General features: G+C 36.9%; 2 protein-coding genes and 1 long non-coding RNA gene across 3 annotated transcripts in view; 1 reads left to right on the top strand and 2 right to left on the bottom strand.

The window, feature by feature from the left end:
• Positions 1-6,066, bottom strand: part of LOC116669001 (EH domain-binding protein 1-like) — a 197,534-nt gene extending 191,468 nt beyond the window's left edge. The window contains exon 1 of the mRNA XM_032497652.1: positions 5,948-6,066. The gene's annotated coding sequence lies outside the window, so the exon portion shown is untranslated. The remainder of the gene's footprint in view (positions 1-5,947) is intronic.
• Positions 6,067-11,057: 4,991 nt separating this feature from the next.
• On the top strand, positions 11,058-20,103 carry TMEM17 (transmembrane protein 17). The gene is made up of 4 exons (XM_032497648.1): positions 11,058-11,440; positions 13,412-13,515; positions 13,669-13,782; positions 14,697-20,103. Exons 1-4 carry the CDS (start codon positions 11,341-11,343, stop codon positions 14,973-14,975), a joined length of 597 nt encoding a protein of 198 aa, XP_032353539.1. The 5' UTR covers positions 11,058-11,340; the 3' UTR covers positions 14,976-20,103.
• Positions 14,343-21,597, bottom strand: part of LOC116669002 — a 25,421-nt gene continuing 18,166 nt past the window's right edge. The window contains exon 3 of the long non-coding RNA XR_004326363.1: positions 14,343-14,419. This is a non-coding gene — a long non-coding RNA (uncharacterized LOC116669002). The remainder of the gene's footprint in view (positions 14,420-21,597) is intronic.

The raw sequence follows: 21,597 nt of genomic DNA, 5'->3' as shown, positions 1-21,597 counted from the left end.
ATGAACTTATTTGCAAAACAGAAATAGACTCACAGACATAGAAAAAATTATGGTTACCAAAGGGGAAAAGGGGTGGGGGAGGGATAAATTAAGAGTTTGGAATTAGCAGATACAAGTTACAATATACAAAATAAACAAATAATAAAGTCCTACTGAATAGTACAGGGAACTATATTCAATATTCTGTAATAAACCATAATGGAAAAGAATATGAAAAAGAATATATATACGTATAACTGAATCACTTTGCTGTACACCAGAAACTAACACTACATTGTAAATAAACTGTACTTAATTATAAAATAAAACAAAACCCAAAAACATATCAGCATAAAAAGGGCCATTGAACCTCAAGAGATATGAATTTTAAAAAATTAAAAATTCACATCTAAACACATCATAGTCAAACACTGAAAACCAAAGACAAAGTAAAATCTTCAAAGTAGCCAGAGAAAAAGACACAGTATCTTCAAAGGGATAAAAATAAGACTAACAATTACCTTATCATCAGAAATAATGAAAAAAGACAATGGTGTCTGTCATCTTTAAAGATTCTGCCAACCTAGAATTCTACACCCAGTGAAATCACCTTCAAAAATGAAAGCAAAATGAAAACATTCCAGATCAACAAAACCTGAGAGAACTTATTGCTAGTAAACTGGTATGAAAGGAAGAGGGAATATAGTCCTGGAGAGAAGCACAGAAGTACAAAAAGAAATGAAGAGCAATAGAGTAAAAGCCTGGGTAAATCTAAATGAATATCAACAGAAAATGATAATAATAACATATTGTCATGTTTCAATTGTATGTAGAATTAAAATATGTGACAACATTAATGCAAAAGGCAGGACAGGGGCAAGTAGAGGGTTCTAAAGTCCTTACACTGTCTGGGAAGTGGTAATGTATTAATTTGTATTAGATTCAAGGATGCATTTTTCTCCAGGGTCAACACAAAAGGGGTAATAAAAAATGTATATCTAACAAGCTAATAGAGGGACCTATAAAATAATTTAAAATAAATCCAAAGAAAGCAAGAGAGGAGAGAAAAGATAACAGAAAAAATGAGAGAAAAAGAAAACAAATGAGATGACATTTAAACTCAGATGTTTTAGTAATTATTTAAAATGTGAATAGACTAAACTATTCAATAGAAAACAAAGATGATCAGACTAGATTAGAGAAAAACCTATATGCTGATGACAAGAGATATAGCTTAAGAAAACAGATTGAAAATGAAAAGATGGAAAAAATATACTACCTAACACTTACCAAAAAGCTAAAAGATGGATCATATGGTAAAGCAAAAAATTTCTAGAGTTACAATAAGATTTTCACAATGATAAAAAAAGATCAATTCACCAAGAAGGCATAACAATTTTAAATTTCTAAGTTCTTAATAACATAGTTTCAAAATATCATAAGAATATTGACAGAACTAAGAGGAGAAACAGACAAATCCACAATCAGAATGAAAGGTTTTTAACACATCTTCCTCAGTGGCTGATAGGACAGACAAAAAAATCAAAATATAGAAGATTTAACTAACATTTAACAAACACAACCTAATTAACTTAGATAGAATGTTCTTATTAGTCAGAGAAACAAAACTAATAGAAGATAGACAGATAGATAGACAGACAGACAGATGCATACACAGAGTTTACTCTTGAACAATGCAAGTTTGAACTTCGTGAGTCCACCTACACATGTTTTTTTTTCAGTAGTAAATATTACAGTGCTACACAATCCAAGGTTGGTTGAATCCCAGGATGCAGAATGGGGGAATCTGAGGAACCACGTACAGGGAGGACCAACTATAATTTACATGCAGATTTTCCACTGCATGAAGAGTCACACCTTTAACCCCCTTGCTATTCAAGGGTCAACATATAGATAAATACACATATGTGTGTGTATTTTTTTAATAGGAATTAGCTCACTAAGGGTTATGGGGCAGAGAAGTCCCAGAATCTGCTGTCTATAATCAGGAAAGCTGGTGGTACAATTGAAGTCTGAAGGCTTGAGAACGAACAGCTCTAATGCCTGAGGACAGGAAAAGATGGACATTCCAGCTCAAGAACAGAGAGTGAATTCACCCTTCCTTCCCCTTTTTGTTCCATTTGGGCCCCAATGGATTGGTGGTGGTGGTGGTGGGGGTTCTTCTCTTAGTCTACTAAATCAAATACTAATCTCTTCCAGAAACACCCTCATAAACACACCCAAAAATAATGTTTTATCAGCTATCTGCATATTATTTAAGTGACATCCATCAGGTTGACAAATAAAATTAACTATCACAACATTGCATCCAACAACTGAAGGAAACACATTCTTTTCAAGACTATTTGGACATTTATTAAAATTGACCACATGCTAGACGATAAAGCAAGTCTCAACAAACATCAAAAGATTGGAATTATACTAAGTTTTCTGACTATAATGGAATTAAGCCAGAAATCAACTACAAAAATATAAGAAGTTCCCTAATGTTCAGAAATAAAGCAATATAATTCCAAGTATCCCGTAGGTCAAAGTAGAGATCTCAATGGAAATTAGAACGTGTTTTCAAAAAAATGATAACAAAAACACTACATATAAAAATGTGTAGAGTGCCATAAAAGACAAACTTAAAGTAAATTTTATAACTTCTAATGCATATATTAAAAAATAAGAAAGTCTGAAAACCAATGATCTACATATCTATCTAAAAAATCATATTCAAAGAAAAAACAGGCAATAAAAAAGAAAGAACAGAAAATTAAACCCACAGAAAGAGAAATAAGGAAATAATAAAGATTAGAACAGAAGTTAAGAAACAGAAAACAAATATGGAGAAAACCAAATGCCAAATATTGGTTCTTTGAAAAGACTAATACAGTTACAAACCTCTGTCAACACTGATCAAGAAAAAAAAAAACAAAGAAAGTACAACAAAGGAGGTACAAATAACCAATACCAAGAAGAGACATCAGCATAGATCCAACAGCATTAAGGATATACACCTTACACATGTCAGAATGGCTATTCTCAAAAAGACAAGCAATAACAAATGTTGGTAAGGATGTGAAGAAAAGGGAACACTCGTACACTGTTGGTGGGAATGTAAATTGGTGTGGCCACTATGGAAAACAGTATGGAGGTGCCTCAAAAAAATTAAAAATAGAACTAGCATATGATCCAGCAATTCCACTTCTATATATTCATCCAAAGAAAAAGAAAACACTAATTTAAAAAGATAAATGCACTCTCATGTTCACTGCAGCATTGTTTACAATAGCCAAGATGTTGAAACAACCTAAGTGTCCATCAATGGATAAGAAGATGTATATACAACAGAATATCAGTTAGTCATAAAAAAAGAACAAAATCTTACCATTTGTAATACAAGGATGGAACTGGAGTGCATTATGCTAAGTGAAGTAAGTCAGACAGAAAAAGATAAATACCGTATGATCTTACTTATATATGCTATCTAAACAAACAAACAAACAAAAAACAGAACAACAAGCTCATGGATATAAAGTAGATTGGTGTTTGCCTGACATAAGGGGTAGGGGTAGGTGAAATGGGTGAAGGGGGTCAAAATGTACAAATTTCCAGTTATAAAATGAATAAGTCACGGGGATGTAATGTACAGCATGGTGGCTATAGTTAACAATACTCTATTGCATTTTTGAAAATTGCTAAGAGAATAAATCTTAAAGCTCTCATTATGAGAAAAAGATTTTGTAACCATGTGATGTATATTAACTGGACTTATTGTGATAATCATTTTGCAATACATACAAATATTGGATCATTATATTATATACCTGAAACAAATATAACATTGCATGTTAATTATACCTCAATTTTTTAAAAGAATATAATAATAAGAGGAAATTACAGACAACTGCATGCCAATGAAATGGATAAATTCCTAGAAATGTACAACTTACCAGAGTGGGGAAAAAGGAAATAGAAAACATAAGTAGTTCCATCTATTCAAAAAAACCTCATAATTTTAAATCTTCCCACAAAGAAAATTTCAGTCAGAGATGGCTTCTTCGGTGAATTCTTTCAAACACAATAGGAAAAACACAAATCTTACACAAAATCTTCCAGAAAACAGAAAAAGAGAGAATATTTCCAACTATTTTATGAGGTCAGTGTAACTGTGATATTAAAAGCTGGCAAGAACATCACAAGAAAGGAAAATTACAAGGTTAATCCCTCTTAGGAACATAGATGTGAAAGTCCTAGATAAAATATTAGCCAGTCAATCCAGCAGCACTCTGTAATAGCCCCAGACCGGAAAACAAAAACAGAAACAACCAATGTCCACAAACAATCGGATGCATAAAATTCATGGTATATTCAAACAGCAAAATATTATGCAGCAATGAAAATGGATGGCAACATAAATCTCACAAATGTGTTGTTGAGTGAAAGAAGCAAACACAAAAGGTATATAATGTAGGTCTTCATTTCTATAAAATATAATCTGACAAAATTAACCTACCCATATAGAAATAAGGAGAGTAGTGACTTTAGTGGGAAGGGGGTGCTGACTGAAAGGGGACACACGGGGGTATTTCTTAGTATTGGTAGTGTTCCATTTCCTGATCTGGTGCTGTTTGCACAGGTGGGTCCACTTTGTCAAAATTCATGGAGATCTACATTTGATTTGTGGATTTTTTTGTGTGCGTGTTATCCTTCAGTTAAGAAAAAAATAAAACCACTGTAGTTCTTTACTTGAATTGATATGTCTCACCAGTCTGTTATTCAGAATCGATCATCCCACTCCCCTGTGAAAAGTAAAACTCTATTTGTCTTTGAAACTACTTCCTTGAGGACTCATAATTCCTTGAGTTACAAATATGAAATAGCTTTATTTTTCTAACAATACCCCCTGCCACTCATTGTGCTCTGCCCCTGCCATTTTCTTGCTGGCTGTCAACTCTCTCCATCACACCTTGGCTGGATTCCATTTATCAGCCTCTTCAAGTAATTAGGACCATCTCATTCTAGCAAGTAAGGTTCAATTCTGCTCATTTTCTATTAAGCTTCAAATTGAATTAAAACTGTTTTCCCTCCCTTCCCTCCCTTCCCTCCAGAGAAAGGCAGACAAGTCTGCTGTTAGTGGCTTGGCGTATATGTGGGGGGAGCGGTGGGGGGAGGATTTGGGGGTGGGAGTGCTGTACTCTTTACACCTTCCTTCTCCTTCTTTCGGGTGCTTTGCTTCTACTGTTAGGACAAGAGGAGAAATGGGGAAGTAGCTATCTTAGGTGACTCTCCAGTAAGGCAATTCCCTCTCTTTAGGATGCTGCTGCTTCTCTCATTAACCCTGTCAGATTTCCAATGGTCTCTATACTGGAGAGAATCCAAGTTCTGGCTCCCTCACTGATGATGGTCCTTGGAGTGCCTCCCTGCTGCCTAAGAAGACATATCTTGCACCTCCTTGACCCCTTCCACGAGGAGTCCAATGAGCAGCCTCTCTTGGAGGGGACAATGTGCGCCACTGTGGTATCCCTTCTCTCATCGAGGCCAACTCTCTTCTGCACCCTCTCCTTGTCCTAGACCACCAAGCACTCTGCTGGGCCAGGAGAGATCAGCACTGAGACAATCACCAGTCTCCAGCCAACCTAACAGAGTGGGAAGGTTGGGCATCTCTAAACTTTATAAGCAACTCTCCTGAATGCTCTTCTCTAGACTTGAGAGGAAGAAGTAGCTCCATCTCCTTTATTATAGTAAGAATGAGGTGAAGGCAGGGAATAGGGTATCCTTATGAATATTTTACTCCACAAAAGTTAACCTCCTCCCTATTCACCCTTTCCTTATACTTCTGGCAGTAGGGATGGGGTGGTTTGGGGAATGTTTGGTGTTAGGGCTGTCTGCCTGAATAGACATTTCTCAGTAGGCTGGCCTAACCATAGGTGGTCCCTGAACTCAGACTGTGTGAACTTACCACCCTCTGTGCACAGCTTTGGAACTTAGCCAGGGCCCAGGGAACAACCCTGTTCACATCCTATTACACTTGTCTCCAACCACCTGGAACCTCTGTTAATCTTCACAGCATGTGTCTAAAAAAAAAAAAAAGAAGAAAGAAGAACAATTCTGTGTTAACTAAAAATACAGTAGGAAAGGGAATGTGATATAGGAATAATTGCAATGATTTCCTATTTTGCAAAGCAAATTTACCTTCAAGAAAATTTGGAGGGTTGTGTTATTCATTGATATAAACATAATAAATCATTCAAATATGTTTGAACTTTTTACCTATGTGTACACCCTTCATTTTAATACTAAATTGCCCATTTATAAGATTTCTACTCTTACAACCTTGATGTGACTGGGGATCAAAACTGAACATGACTAAGAAATGTACAGTGTTACTGAAGACAAAGTGTACTATTTGTTAAAAGTACAGAACCACAATTTAAAACAAGCCAGAGGGGGTAAGATGTATCAATATTTGGGAAGGGAGCAATATTTTATTATAGTCAATAAAAGATAAGGATTAATTTCCTTTCAGAAAGGGGAACATAATGTACACATTATGCAGCTTAATAGAAAACATATTATTTGCACAGTAATACTATCACACTAAAAATGGAACTTATTATTTATTCAGTAAAATGGCCACTTGCTTCTAATCAGTATCACAATTCACTTGACAGATCTAAGGTTTCCTTAAAGGTTTTGCTTTACTGATCTTCCCTGTTTGTCATTCCCATTTCCCACATAGTTGGACGCCCAAAGCAGTGCTAGCTGTAGCATATAAAGAGTGTGGTGATCTAACACAAAGAAACACCACAGAAACAAAAAACTATGATATAAACAGCACTTTAAAGGGAAAAGCACTTTCTAGTAAAAATGCTCAATGAGGATGTCTTTGAAGACAGAATATTAACGTTACTCTTGAAATATCATTTAATATAGTAAGAACAATTCCTTTCATGAGATTGGACTTTCTGTGTAATTCACAGCCCAATTCTTTCTTATAAACCTTTGAAAAGTACTGTGAATAGAATATCTCGTACTTGGGATTCAGAAAGCTTTTGATTATCCACTGACAACTTGAGGATGGTAAGATTACACTTCAGGTAGTTTAGAACAGGACTTTAAATTCTGCATGCCAATATGGAATCATATCTGAAGATACTGTACCCACATATATAACTAATCTTTTAAATTTCTCTTCATTCTTATAAATGTCTCACAGCTCATTTTAAGGCAATAAATGGAATAACATGTTCACTTTAAAATATTTTTTCTAAACTCTTTATTAGTATCAAGTGGAAAGAATGTTTTCTTTTTTGGCAAGGTTAGGTAATTAGGTTTATTTTATTTTTTTTTTTAGAGGAGGTACCAGGGATTGAACCCAGAACCCTGTGCATGCTAAGCATGTGCTCTACCTCTTGAGCTATACCCTCCCCACCAAGAATTTATATCTTTATTATGCCAAGGGGTAACTTAAATAACTCCCCAAATCAGTCTCTTGTCACAAAGAAGAATATGTTATTATCAGATAACATTGCCTCTTGTCAAAGAGAAACAAACTGTTGCAGGAGGCTCAAAATTTTTGTGAAAATAAATATTTAAGAAAGAAAATGATAAATGCAATTAAACCCCAATGAAATACATTAAACAGCTACTAGAGAAGCAATTATTACTCTGACCATCAACACTGTTGTAAGAAGTAAACAGTTTAACTTTACAGGGTTATTTATTAATCTTCCTGGGAATGAGTCCCATGATTTTAAGAACGGAGACTCCATACTTCTCTACTTTTGATCCTGGGTAATAGGTCTAGAATATGGGAAACCCAAATTATATTAGTCTCCTGATTTCACAAAAGTGGATTCTCTTCTCTGTTCTGCAGTATTTTACCAATGTGGCTCCCCATAAAATTGTGAGCATCAACTAACAAAGTAAATTTTGGAACGTTTTTTGAGCCCTTTGGACCACTTGTGACATCAACAATGGCAGGATTCTTTCCAAACCACAAACTTTTCTTCTTAAAACTCTTCTCTAATATGTTTTTGTACCATCATTGCCTCTTCCCCTCTATTTTTAATAAGATTTGTTTCAAACCATGAAATGCATGCTTATTGCAGGAAATTTGAATGCTAAATAAAATTAAAAGGAAAAATACCCAGAATTCTATTAATTTTTCCTCCCGGATTTTGATGAAATAATTGCAGCCTGAACAAGACGTGTCACATCTTTGTTCCATGCTGTGAAAAATATCTTTAAAAGAATTCACTCAGGTTTTTGACGAATTTGGTTAATATGCATGGACCGTTTTACGGTTAATAGCACCCACTGCCTTTACCAGGAACGCAATAGAGGTACTGCATCACAGGTACAGCTGAATCCAGAAAATTAAACGCTAGCATGATTTCACTCCACTGTAAGTATTTCTTCTTCCCACATATTTTAATAGATGTGTTGATGATAGCTACCACTTACAGAGAGCCTTGTTTAATTATATAATCTTCACATCAACCATAACAGTAAGTTAGCACTGTTTCCACTTTACAAAACAAAAAGTCAGAAAGCAATTGCACAGCTCTTAGGCGGTAAAGTGATGATTTTTAAAAAACTTTTTGTTTTTATTGGACATACTGGGAATTGAACCTAGGACCTCTTACAAGCTAAGCATTCACTCTACCACTGAGCTATACCTACGCCTCCAGATTTGAGGGGATTTGAACCTTGCTGTCTCTGCTTCCAAATGCATCCTTTCCATTACAGCCCAATATCTTACCATGAGTATCATAATCTGCATAGCAAGGCCCTGTGGTTGGACACTTCAAATGCTCCCCTACCTTTATTATCTTTTTAACAAACATCAGTAACGTTAGAAGTAATATCCTAGTGTACAAAACTTTATTTGTTTTTATGATTATTTCCCCAAAATAGAGCCAAAAAGTTGAATTAGTGCGTTAAAGGCAGGAATATATTAAGGCAATTTGAACATATTATTGATAGCTTTCCTCAGTAAGACTGCCCAAATTATAATCCAATCAGCAGAGCAGGAGGCTCCCTGCCCCACTGTGCCCTTTATAAAAATCTTGGTTAATTCAATAGACGAAAATTTATTCTTTGTTGCTAAGCTTAAAATTGTTTTGGTTGCTACAATTCACTGTGTTTTGATAAATCAATTCTCCATTTTATAGAGTAACACTTATATGAAGATTGGCTAAGCCCTTGAACTAGAAATGGGACGATAAAGGAATGGTCTTTAGATTTTTCATTCCCTTCATTCATTCAATAGTCATCTAGTTCTGATTCTAGGTCAGGCATTGTGCTAGTGTTTGGAATATAAAGATGAAAGTCCATCTCTGACCTCAAAGAGCTTGTGAACTAGCAAGAGAAACAGATATAAATCGACAATTATAGTACAGCATGACTAGTGCTGTGACCAAAGGAACAAAGAGGAAGATGCTTTGAGAAACACAGTGGAGGGCACTTAAGCCAGCTTCAGGGAGGTCCTGAAAAACTTTTTGGAGATGCTGAGGCCTGAGCTCCACCTTGAAGAGAAGCAGAGTTAGCCAGCTTTTTCCTGACATCCCCAACCAGAATTAACTGCTTCCTCATCGATGTTCCTTTACTAAAATGTACTGTACTTGTTTGTTTCCATGTCTCTCACTTGGCTGACCTTCTTGATGTGGAGGAACTATATCCCTAATTAGCCTAGGACAATGCCCCACAAGAAGGAGGAATGCAATAAATATTTGTTGAATTATTTTGAAATTCTACCCTTGTAGCTATTTCCTCCCATATCATCCTCTTGACATTTATATAAATATGTGTGGTTTTCCTTTATAATACAAAAATAATGTTGTTCACCACATACCCATCAGAATGGCTAAAAGAAAAGTATGGAAAATAACAAGTATGGGTGATGGATTTGCAGCAAATAAAATGCTCATGCATGACTAGAGGCAGTAGAAATCAGTACAACCACTTTGGAAAACTGTTGGCAGTATCTATTAAAGCTGAGTCATACATCATAAGCCAGCAATTTCATTCCTAGGAATAAGTCCAACACAAATGTATGCATATGTTCACCAAAAGGCATGTTTTCACCAAAAGCAGCACTATCATAACTGCTCCAAATCAGAATTACACAGCTGCTCAACAGTAGAATGGATAAACTTATGTTATACCTTGAGGTTACACCTCAAGGAAGAAGAATCTACACTCAACAATATGAAGGAATTTCATAAAAATAATTTTGAGGGCAGAGGTAGCTTTTTTTTAAAGTACATAATGTAAGATTACTTTTGTATAAAGAATAAAAATAGGCAAAACTATTCCATGCTATTGAAAATCAGGAAAGGTCAGTTAGAAGTAGAGGGTTAGTGAGTATACGGGAACAGAAGGGTAAGCTTCTGGGGATGCTGGTAAGGCTGTTTCTTGATCTGGGTGCTGGTTACAAATGTATATTCAGTTTGTGCCCTTTCTATATGTATATTATACCTAAATAGATTTTTTAAATAATATATCTTGTCTGCGAGAAAGCTGGAAAATTCACAAAAGTTTTAAAAATTTTAAATCACCACAGCCTACTATCTAGAAATAACTACTATTAATATTTTGGATTATTTTCCTTCTAGTCTTTTTTTGAAGCCACATTACTTGTGCCATCGTCTCCCTCTCTCCTTCCCACATGTTTACACACACATTTTACTAGATTAGGCTTATTCTTATTTAGTTTTACTTCTGATTTTTTTTATTTTTACTTAAAGTTAATCCATATCATCAAATATTCGTTGCATGTTTTGAAATTGCTGCAATGTATTCCATCAAATATATATGTATATATGTGTATATATTTCTAATATATATAATATACCCCATAAGAAAGTATATGTGTATATGTATATATGGTATGTATATATACAATACTCCTAATATATAATAATACATATTTCCAGGAAGAGAGTACATGTACTCACACACACACGCATGAACTACGGGGTCATGAGTATTCTCTAAGCTCTGCATTCGTTCTATATTTCCTTCCAGAAAGGTCGTATCCCACTGGCAAGGTGTCAGAGCTCCCTGTATCACAATCCAACCCCAGGTTACTTATCACTATATTCGTTTTTTAAATGGTAGAATTTAAAGCAGGACTAAGGAATCTGCGGTTTTCCACCCGGCTGAAGTACTAGGCAGGAGCCGTCCCCGCGCACGCCGCTGGCTTCCGCGGGCGCCCGGCGCCTCAGCCCGGCAGTGCGGCCGCGCGTGCGCCCGGCCCCTCGCGCCTTGCGCCGCCCGGTCGCCGTGGGCACCTGAAAGCGCCGCGGCGCCGGGAGATCCAGCAGCTAGCTCTACCGAGGCCCGAGGATGGAGCTGCCGGATCCGGTCCGCCAGCGGCTGGGAAACTTCAGCCGGACCATGTTCAGCGACTCCAACCGGACCGGGCCGGAGTATAGCGAGGGTCCGGGTGAGTGGCCGAGGCCCAGCGCAGAGCGTGTGGCCCGCCAAGGCCCAGGCGCGGGTTTTGAAGCGGCCGGACTTTGCCCAGACCTAAAATGGCGGCTTCGCCTTCAGCAGGCTCTCCGCGGTGCGGGCTGCGCCTTGGAGGAGGGGCCGGGCCGAGGGCTGGGGCTGGGGCTGGGACCAGATACCCAGCCGTCCTGGGCTGATCGTGCTGCGGCCTGTTCGGTGAATTGCAAGCGGGGCGGCCGAAGTGGCGCCAGCCTTCCTCAAAAAAGAAAAATAAAGAAGCCGCTTTCGCAGCACATGACCGATCCTGTGGCCTCCAAGAGGGCTGAGGATGCCGAATGCTTTTCGTCTGCGGCGTCCGCCCTGGCTTTTCTGGCGAGGATGGAGTGAAAACAGCCCGGGCAATCTCCCCTTCCCACTTTCCCCTTCCACACCCGCCCCCACCCCCGTAAGATATCTTTTCCTTTTCTCCTTTCCCAGCAGAACCAGTACGTTCCACCACAAGCCTATTTTCTGGCTGAAGACATGGAAAGACTTTTTTTTTAACGAGTTATTTTCAACACTCCAGAGTGGCAGCTGCCTTCAACAAAACTCGCCCTCTCCCTGCCTTCTCCTCCCCCTCCCCTATATATAACGCTTGCCCTAAATCAAGTAACAAAATACCACGATGCTACATTCAGCATGGCAAGTGACAATGCAGTTTCCTCCAAAACAGTTTCCCCCTCTTAAATCATGATGATAGACAACATACTGTCAACTAAGCCCGTACAGTTTTTATCAGTGAACTATGCCGAGTAGAAATCTTTTCCTGTTGCCTGGTTTAGAGATTTTTTTTTAAAGGGGACAGAGAAAAGTCAGTTCCCATGGTTTCATTTCTTCACAGATCACTTGCCTGTCCCTCCAAGTTAGGCCTCTTCATGATTTAGGATGTACAGAGAAAAACAATTGGAAAATCAGGGTTTTATGTTTCTGATTCTAAAGCTAAGGCCTAATGGGAACTAAAATCTGATGATGTAAACTGTCGGGGGATTTCTGTAAAGGACCAAGTAGTAAATACTTAAAATTTTGCAGGCCATAGGTCTCTGTGCAGCCATAGGTCTCTGTGGCAGCCATAGATAATGGTAATTGAATAGACATGGAAGTGTTCCAATAAAACTTTATTTATGGACACTAAAATTTGAATTTCATACGATTTTCAGTGTCACAAAATATTATTATTCTTTGATTTTTTTTTTCCTTCCCCAACCATTTAAAAGTGTGAAAACCCATTTTTAGCTCACTTGCTATACAAAAACAGGCAGCTGGCTGGTAGTTTGCCTACCCCTGATTTATATAATGTTTTAATTTAAATTCCATTTACAGAACTCAGCTTGTACTTTTGCAGAATTTAGTCAAATCATGTCTTGTGCTTTCAAGGTTCATTTACATATTTACTTGATTTTTCAACTGCATGATTATAAGTTTGATCTGCTGAAATACAGACATATAGCATAACTCAAGATGCTTGTGTACAAAATTTCTAACATAAAAACTTTGCAAAATTTGACGACAGTTTTTATGTGAGATTAATTTACATGTGAGAGATTAGTTTTTATGTATCGTAAGTGTCCATTTCATAAACTCTTTGCACAGAACTCTACAAAGGAGGCAATGATTATTGTTACCTGTTAAATAGATTTATATTGATAGTCCAGCGTTTAACTTACACCTGTAGTATGCAGAAAAGTCAGCTGACTATAGTGGAAAAATGATAAAGTAATTTAAAACTGTGAAATGTACCCCCAAGTAGCCAGTAGAGGAACTAAACAGTATTATGATGACTATTTCTTTTCACTGTCAATGATTATAAATAGGCTTAAAACTCAAAGTTTTGTTGAGCTGATACTATAGTTATTAATACTAAGGAACTAAAGGGCTTGAGGGCACAGGCCAGGATTAAGAGTTTGTTCCTTTTCTATGTCTTCTGTAGATAATGAAATGGTTTCCAGTTTGGCATTGCAGATGTCACTTTATTTTAACGCTTACTTTTTCCCACTTTGGTGGGTGAGCAGCATCACGATGCTTCAGGTGAAGGTAAATCCATGTTTCACTACTGCCACGGTCTCTTCTGCCATCCCTGGAGTTGTTACATTGTCAATAAAATTAAAATACATACTTTTTTTTAAATCTCTGGTCAGTTTTACACTATGTAAGATTTTACAAACATGTTTATTTTTGTGTTTTCAGTATTCAGTCTTGCCTGATTACTACAAATTCATTGTGGTCACTGTCATCATCCTAGTCACCTTAATTGAAGTCATAAGGTTGTACCTGGGCTACATGGGGAATCTGCAGGAGAAGGTAGGCTCTTCTTGGCTTTGTCTCTTACTGCATATGGATGCAGTAGGGCTTTCCTAACAAGGAAAAGGCAGTGGGAGGCGGTGGAGAGAGCAAAGGCCGGGCTTCCACCTTTACCATGGCTATCACTGCTGAATCTCTTGAGCCTTAGTTTCTTCGTATAGAAAGTGGGAGAAATATTTACTTCACAGGTTTTTATGATTAAATTAAATAATTTATATGAAGGACCTGAACATAGTAAACACTTCAGAGTTGATAGTTTTCCCTCTTCCAGTCTTGAAAATACTTGGTCAATTAAACATGTTTATTTGGATTCTGAATAAGAAAATGGAGGAAAATTACAAACTCTTTTCCTATGCCAGGCACATGTTTTCTGAATCATCATGCTGCCTAAGCAGTTACAGTTAGCAGCACTGAGGGATGCTGCCTAAAGATTTCTGTGGTCTCCCAGCCCCTTCATAATTAGGCCCCTCCCCGCCTGGCCGACTGTATTTCTTGCTTTTTCCTAACCCAGCATCCACTCCAGGCTGATGTGTCAGTTCCCAGTCATACTCACTCCATATCTTTGCTGACCTGACTTCTTGCCTCTTCCTTCCTTATACTTAACTTTAAAAGCCTCTGTCCTTGAATTTTTTTTAACCTACCCTCCTTACTCTCTTACTTCTTGTAGCATTTAGCCTGTAACTCTAAGTGGAACCCTTAATTATTCACTGAAGTGTAGTATTCCAGGACTGTCACATAAGTTAGTTTTCTCTTCCAGTGTAGACTGTAAGTTCTCCCAGGACAAGGACCATGTTACACTTTTTTTGAATTACAGAGCTCAAAATGTAGGTTCAAATCAGTGCTAAGTACTTGCTTATCAATATAAACAAAAGGCCGTGCTTCACAGATCTGATGCATCATGTGTGTCATTGCAGGTTCCTGAGTTGGCTGGCTTTTGGCTTTTGAGCCTTTTACTGCAGTTGCCTTTAATTCTTTTCCTGCTCTTTAATGAAGGCCTAACGAATCTGCCCTTGGAAAAAGCAGTTCACATCATCTTCACTACATTCCTTACTTTCCAAGTCATTTCAGCATTTCTCACCATGAGGAAAATGGTAAACCAGTTGGCAACTCGTTTCCACCTCCAGGACTTTGACCGGCTCTCTGAGAGCAGAGGAGGCATGAGAAGAATGAGATCCTGTCTAGAAGAGATTTGACCCAGTGCTGATGAGTGGAAATCAGAAAGATCATTCCAGAAGACTGCAAGAGTTAGAACACCAGAGGGCTAGCATGAGAAGGACAAATCAAGTGTTGAATTGTATACTCTCTAGCTCTGAATTTCCAAGGCTGGGGGCAACAATAAGACTGTCTGTACATCACATGAAAGCAGTAAATCAACCCTAAAGCCTACCTGTTGTCTACGTGATGCCAGATATCTTCATTTTGTTGTTGTTGTCGACTTCTTCAGGTATGTAGAAGTCTGTATTGGCGGTATTACATCCTGACTATAATATTTCTAGTTAGTACCTGGAGCTAGAATGGTGTATGTTTCTTTTAAACTTGGCAGTACACGTGAAGCACATGGAAATGCTTGTCAGTATTCTGATGTATTAGACTACATTTTGTAAACCAACACACCAAATTCTGATGTCTGCTAGGGTTGAATTCTAACCCTAGTCTTAACTGTTATACTAGAGTTAAGGAGAAAATAGGTGGATTATCATGGCATCTAGGAAATATTTTTATCCTAAAAGTGTAACTTTCATAAAACCACATTCAGTATTTATGGTGGTGGTGTGCAGAATGTCTTTATAATTATAAGATATTTATGTTAAAATGTCTGTAGAACTCATTCCTGTACAGTTCTTTTAGGCTGTGGGTTTGTTATTTTTATGACAGGGTTGCCAGAGAAGACAAAAAGTACATGTATCAGATAGTCTTCCGTGTAGTGGGCACTGGACTAGGCACGTGAACCCTTGTGATCTCAGCTACTAAATCGTTAGTCACTGAACTGCTTCATACCCAGTAAATTCACATGAAAATTGATCTGAAAACCAGGGTGCCTGTTAGTACACAGAGCTAGGATGGCCAGAGGGGCTCCACTCATGATCTTAAATGGGTGTGTTCCCTTGCTAATAGGAGAAGCCTATTTAAGGAGATTTTGTTAAGAACAAAGTTTGCTTGGGTGTATCTGAACATTATTTTTCAGTGATTATTGGACTGTCTTAAGGGATATAATATTGTCTTTCTTCTGCCTTTACAAGTAATGTATTTTACTGAGAGACAGTTGTAGCTACATTAAAAGTCATTCTTTCCAGTTTTCCTTTTCTGTAATTCATGTTCATTTTAGGATTTCCATGTTGTGCCTTATTCGTTCTTGTATTTCTTAATTTTTGAATATGTTTTCACTTCCCACTCTTAATCACCCCTGATCAAACTATTTATGCTAATTTTATTATTTCTGCTTTTTATTATTACATATAAAGTTCAAAGATTTCTCCCCCATGCACTGGCTGATTAACCTTTTCCCTATAACAAAGTCATCACTAGGTATATTTCAATAATTTGAAATTCAAAATAGGAATTCTGTTTGGACAGTATTCTAAAACGTATTTGTTTGCATTTGTTTTCACATAGGAATAGATAGGTGAGTTTATAAGAAAATATAAAATAGGAACACTAAATCTTCATAGCAGATAAATTAAGGGGATGATCAAGAAAGACTTGCCTACTTTTTTTTTTGAAAGACTTGTCTACTTAATTGTTTCCAGAGTTTTTAATTTTAAATATCAGAGCCTTTTACACATTTAAACTTTAATTTAGGGTTAAGAGAATCACTAAAATGTTAGTATCATCAAAAATTTTAAAGGTTATAAAAATTTAGGAAAATGTGTTTCATTTATTAAACTAAAAAATGCTGTAATAACAATATTGTTTAAAATGCAGATATACAGATATAATAAGGGTGGGAAAGGGGAACTAAGAAAGTCAACTGAGAACATGACCAAGTCATTTGTTTTTCATCTAAACAATAAAGCCATGATTTTGTGTTAGGCTGAACCAACATTTTCTATTGGAGTGTACCTGGTTCCCTACGTAAGCATATGAAAATTGAGATGGGGAAGAAATTTACATGTCAGCACATTTGGAGTTTAGGCAGTCCTTATTTTAATTTTATTTGAATAAATTTGTCCATCACTTACTTCCTATTACATCATCCTTTCCGATGTTCACAACACTGTTCTAAAGTTTTCTAGTTAGGATGTTGAGCTTCACAAATACTAAGTCTTTTTTTATATTTTTTCCTTCCAGGGGCTTTTTCTCATTACAGACAAGGTGGATGTAAATTCCTGTAAATCAGAGTGATTTTTAACTAATCAGTCTGTGTTTGCATGCCTACTATGTACCAGGAATAGTGGAGGGTTCATAGATAAAGAAATGGTACAACGTTGGAGGTAAAATAGTTGTTAAGCCAACTTTAAGACAAAGTGGAAAAGTCTAATTTCGTTATGGAGGTGCATTGGATGAGTTTCTCCTTAGTAAAGACGTGACAGCTAACAGTCCTTGGCTTCAGTGCATCTCCCCTCTTTGTCCCTAGCACTTGGGGTCCAGGATTAGCACACTAGCCCTCCATCAGCACCATTTAGCATTCACTGCTCCTCTCAGTCAGCGCACAGGGAAGGGATGCGGTGGCAGGGATGGGGAGCGCCGTTAAACACATACACACGCACTTGTATTTGCCTGTCACACAATAGCAAGAAGTTTACTGTCTGCTGCGAAAAGCAGATGAGCAAATCAGGGATAGCACAGTGTGAAGGGGCAGTGTAGGATCAAGAGATGGCACCGTAAAAGATGACTCTCAGAAGCCTTCCCAAACAAAGTAACACTGAGATTTGAAGACTGAGTGGGTAATTAAGTGTTCATTTCAGTATTGAAAGACAGAAATACTAGTGACTCTACATACTGTTTCAGGGATTACAGGTAGTTTGATAAAACTGCTGGGGAGGGTGCATGAGAAGAAAGGACACAGAGTAAGACAGAGAAGCTTGGGAGGAGCTAGTAAGCTTCGCTTAAGATTTTAATATTCGGAATCCCTGAATAGTTAACCAGTGGAATCTCATACATTTCAGAAGTATCTCTCTGAAGACAGTGTGGAAAACGCACTGAAACGGTTAGACTCGAGGTAGAACTTGATGAATTAACTTTGGAGAGAACAAACTGGCCTGGATAAAGTCAGTGGCAGTAAAATAAACTTAAGTGAAACCTATTAAGATTTTTAAAAATCATTTTATATTTTAAAATAGGTATTGGAAGTTTTTTCCTAATTCATCGTTTTGGGGATTACACACAATGGTAAACAAAATGACATATTCGCTGTCTTACCCACCCTCCTCCCCTGGCCATTGTTAGATTATTGTAGACTTAAATAGTTTTATCTGAAATAGTCTTTTATAAATTTTATTTGACATGACCTACCTAAATGGTTCTTAATTTGCATCAGTTAAGATTATAGTTTTTAAAAACTTAAATTTTAATTGAGCGATTTCTGGGACATAAATTATCATGCCAAATAAACATTTCTTTTTAGAAGAAAAAAAAACCAACTTAAAATTTAAAAGAAGTTGAATCAAGATTTTGAGAGGAAAGGAAAGGAAAATCACCTATATTTCCACACCCTTAAATAACAACTATTAGCAAATGTCCTCTTTCCTTGACGTTTTCCCTTTGTAAATGCTTTTCAAAAACAGAGCTGTGATCAACAGCACTTATAACTTTGCACTCTGCTTTTCTGAAAACACTATACATTTTCACCTTTCTATAGTCCCATAACCATCATCTTGAATGATTGCACGATCATGATTCTATCAAGTAGACAGATAGTAATTGGTTTCTCTCCTATTGTTGGATATTTGTGTTGTTTTCTTCTTTTGCTTTCATACTGTTGGGGCTCAGAACAGGCTTCCCCAAGATGTGCTACAATGACATATTGATTATTTTGAATTAAAATTACTTGAGAAGCAGCCAGTGGAGAAAAAAATGATATAGAAACACTCTGACCCTCTTCTTTCCTCTTGAAAACAGGAAATAAATCCCTCATGTGAAAATATCCTCCCTCTACCTCTAACTTGGGTGAAAGCATCCTTATCATCACCGAACTTAGGGAATTCAAGGCTAAAAAACTCTACAGATAAACTTTGTCACTTCGTCATTAGTCTGCTACCCCAAGCACTAGCCCCTTTGTTAAATCTTCACAAATAATTGTATCTCTGTTTAGAAATGATATATAAACAGTCTGCTTTGGTCACTTCAGGGTCTCATTTCTGTGAGACCTCGGTAAGTACGACTTACATTGGGTTTTTTCCTCCTGTTAATCTGTTTGCATCAACTTGGTTAATAGACCAAGTAAAGGAATTCCCCAAGGATATACAACATTATAATAAAGATCTCATATATATATGTATATAGCTTTTAACATATTTTAGATGATTTTTTAAATTAATAAGCTAGATTCTCAGAAGTGAAATTGCTGGATCATAGGGTCTGAGCATTTTTGAGGACTCTTGATGCATACTGCCGAGTTATAATATCCACTTTCTGCAATTCTAAAGCTATTACAATGAAAATTTTAACAAGGACAGACTTACGGACCTTAGTCACCCATTCGTCTTTGTGTTTTTGAGTAGCTACCACAGGAACAGAGTCTCCTAAGGAAGAAAAAAACTAAAACCTGTGAAAGGAGAGATGCAAAGAATCAAAGAAAAAAGATTTTTGAATTAAGGGAAAACCTATAAGGGACAGGAAAAGGCTTAGGCAAGCTGGTAGCAGTCAGCAACAGACAGATGTGACACAATAAAAACTGGGTCACTGAGTTGGGACAGCCCTAGGACATAAAACGACTGAAATGAAGTAAAGCTCTGGATTACTTTGTTCTTGAATATTGAATTTTTTCAGAAGCATGGAGCATGAAATATTATAGTGATAAGCCAAGATTGGAAACATAGCCAAGAAAAAGAGGTCTTCAAGGGATTGTTTAAAATGTGCTGAAGGAATAATTTGGTTTGGTCTTAAACGGCTCAAAAAGTAAATTGACATAAAGCTTTTGCATAGCAAAATAGGCATGGAGGCAGAAGACAATGAGGCCACTGGAATGGTTTAGTCTGTAAATTTGATATAATGTAAAATGTTAGATTTTTGGTCCTAGAAAATGTTTGTCAGCAAACTTTAATGCTGTATTTATAAGTGCAGTTAACACTAATTTGTTACGGATGTGTATCCTACTCTACTTTTTTAAAGACTGTTAATATGAGGGCTTTAGGGCAATAAAAAATAAAACTCAACAGTTAATCATTCTAAGAATCATTCTGAAAATCTCCTCCCCACACCACCCCACCCCCGGCAGTATATAAGCATTAAGCATTTTAAAACCTTCAAGTCCTAGAAAAATGTGTTTAAATTCAAGTTTAACCACAACATTTAAATTTATCCTGGTGCTTATGTAGATGTACATCTGTCTGAAAATGAGGCTAGGTATTGGGGTGTAATCATTTTAACCAAAGTCAAGAGAGACTAGAACTCTTAAAAAAAAAAAAAAAAAGACACAGACCAGAGGATAGAACATATATTCTTTGAAAAGTTAAAGATACTTGGAAATTTAGCTTCTCAGCATGCACAGTCTAAATGTGTTCCACAGCCACATCCTCGTCTGGAAAGGGCTGTCCATCTCAGGGAGGTGAATACAGTCACAGTGCGTGTATCACGATTTATTTGTCCTTCATTGTTCCACAGGCCGAAGTGTTTAGCCCTTGGCTACATTAAAAATGTAGACTTTTTAAAAACATCAACTAAGAATGGGCTTCTCTTTTAATTTTTCAGAACTCTAATAGCACTATATTTGGCTGGTAGGAAAGTGGTATTATCGATTCATCTTAAAAGGTTTTAGTTCCTGATCTTGAGTTATATATAGCCTAATCAAAAACACATTGGAAATGCTGCTCAATGTTACAGCTCACAAGAGAAAAATGTTTGATACTCAAATTCAAAATTCAGATTCAAAAAAATGTTTGCTCTGCACATTTAATAACTATTTTATCAATGCTTGTTTCATTAGTGCCTAGAAGTACTAAAATGATCACTGAAGAGAATGGAAGTTCAGGATTTTGCTAAAAGGAATGAAAGCTAGTAAGAGTTAAGTTTTTTGCTATTCTAAAAACTAGAGCTCCTGATGACGGATAAGCCCTTGCTAAGGAAGGCAGGAGAGCAGTTAAGTGTTGGTTGTTTGGTAATTTACAAAGCAGAGCAGCAAAGGACATGTTCATGCTTTATATTTTTAGCATGATATGATTTTGTTCTGCAAAGTAAACTTAATTTTGTTAGCTCCAACAATATACCATCCACTGTGCTTTGATACTCCAGGACAAAAAGATAGATAGGATGGAATCCCTGCCCTTTCGGCCAAGGTCTAGCAGAGAAGACAAATGTAAGGTGATCATGACGGCTTACGATAATATTGTAACTGAGCTATGTAAAATATGAAGATGAGTGAGGAATCCTGAGTAGGGGGCGGGATGGTCTTTCAGACAGATGGAACAGCATGGGCAAAGGTACAGACATTTGAAAATACAAGGCCTTAATAGACCCAAAAGGAGGTTGATGTGATTAACATATAAGATATGGAGAGAAGGGCCTGAGATGAGCTGGAAAGACTCGCATCAGGATGGTATCAGTCTTTTATATAATAATAAAGAGTTTGAACTTTATACTGTAGGCAATGAATGGTACATCTGTCCTGAAACAGAATGAGAAGACATTGCTGTTGTATTTGAACTTGATAGAGAGCTG

This window comes from Camelus ferus, chromosome 15, assembly GCF_009834535.1.
Source record: "Camelus ferus isolate YT-003-E chromosome 15, BCGSAC_Cfer_1.0, whole genome shotgun sequence".
In the NCBI taxonomy this organism is placed as follows: Eukaryota; Metazoa; Chordata; class Mammalia; order Artiodactyla; family Camelidae; genus Camelus; species Camelus ferus.
This window is presented reverse-complemented; position numbering and strand designations above follow the sequence as displayed.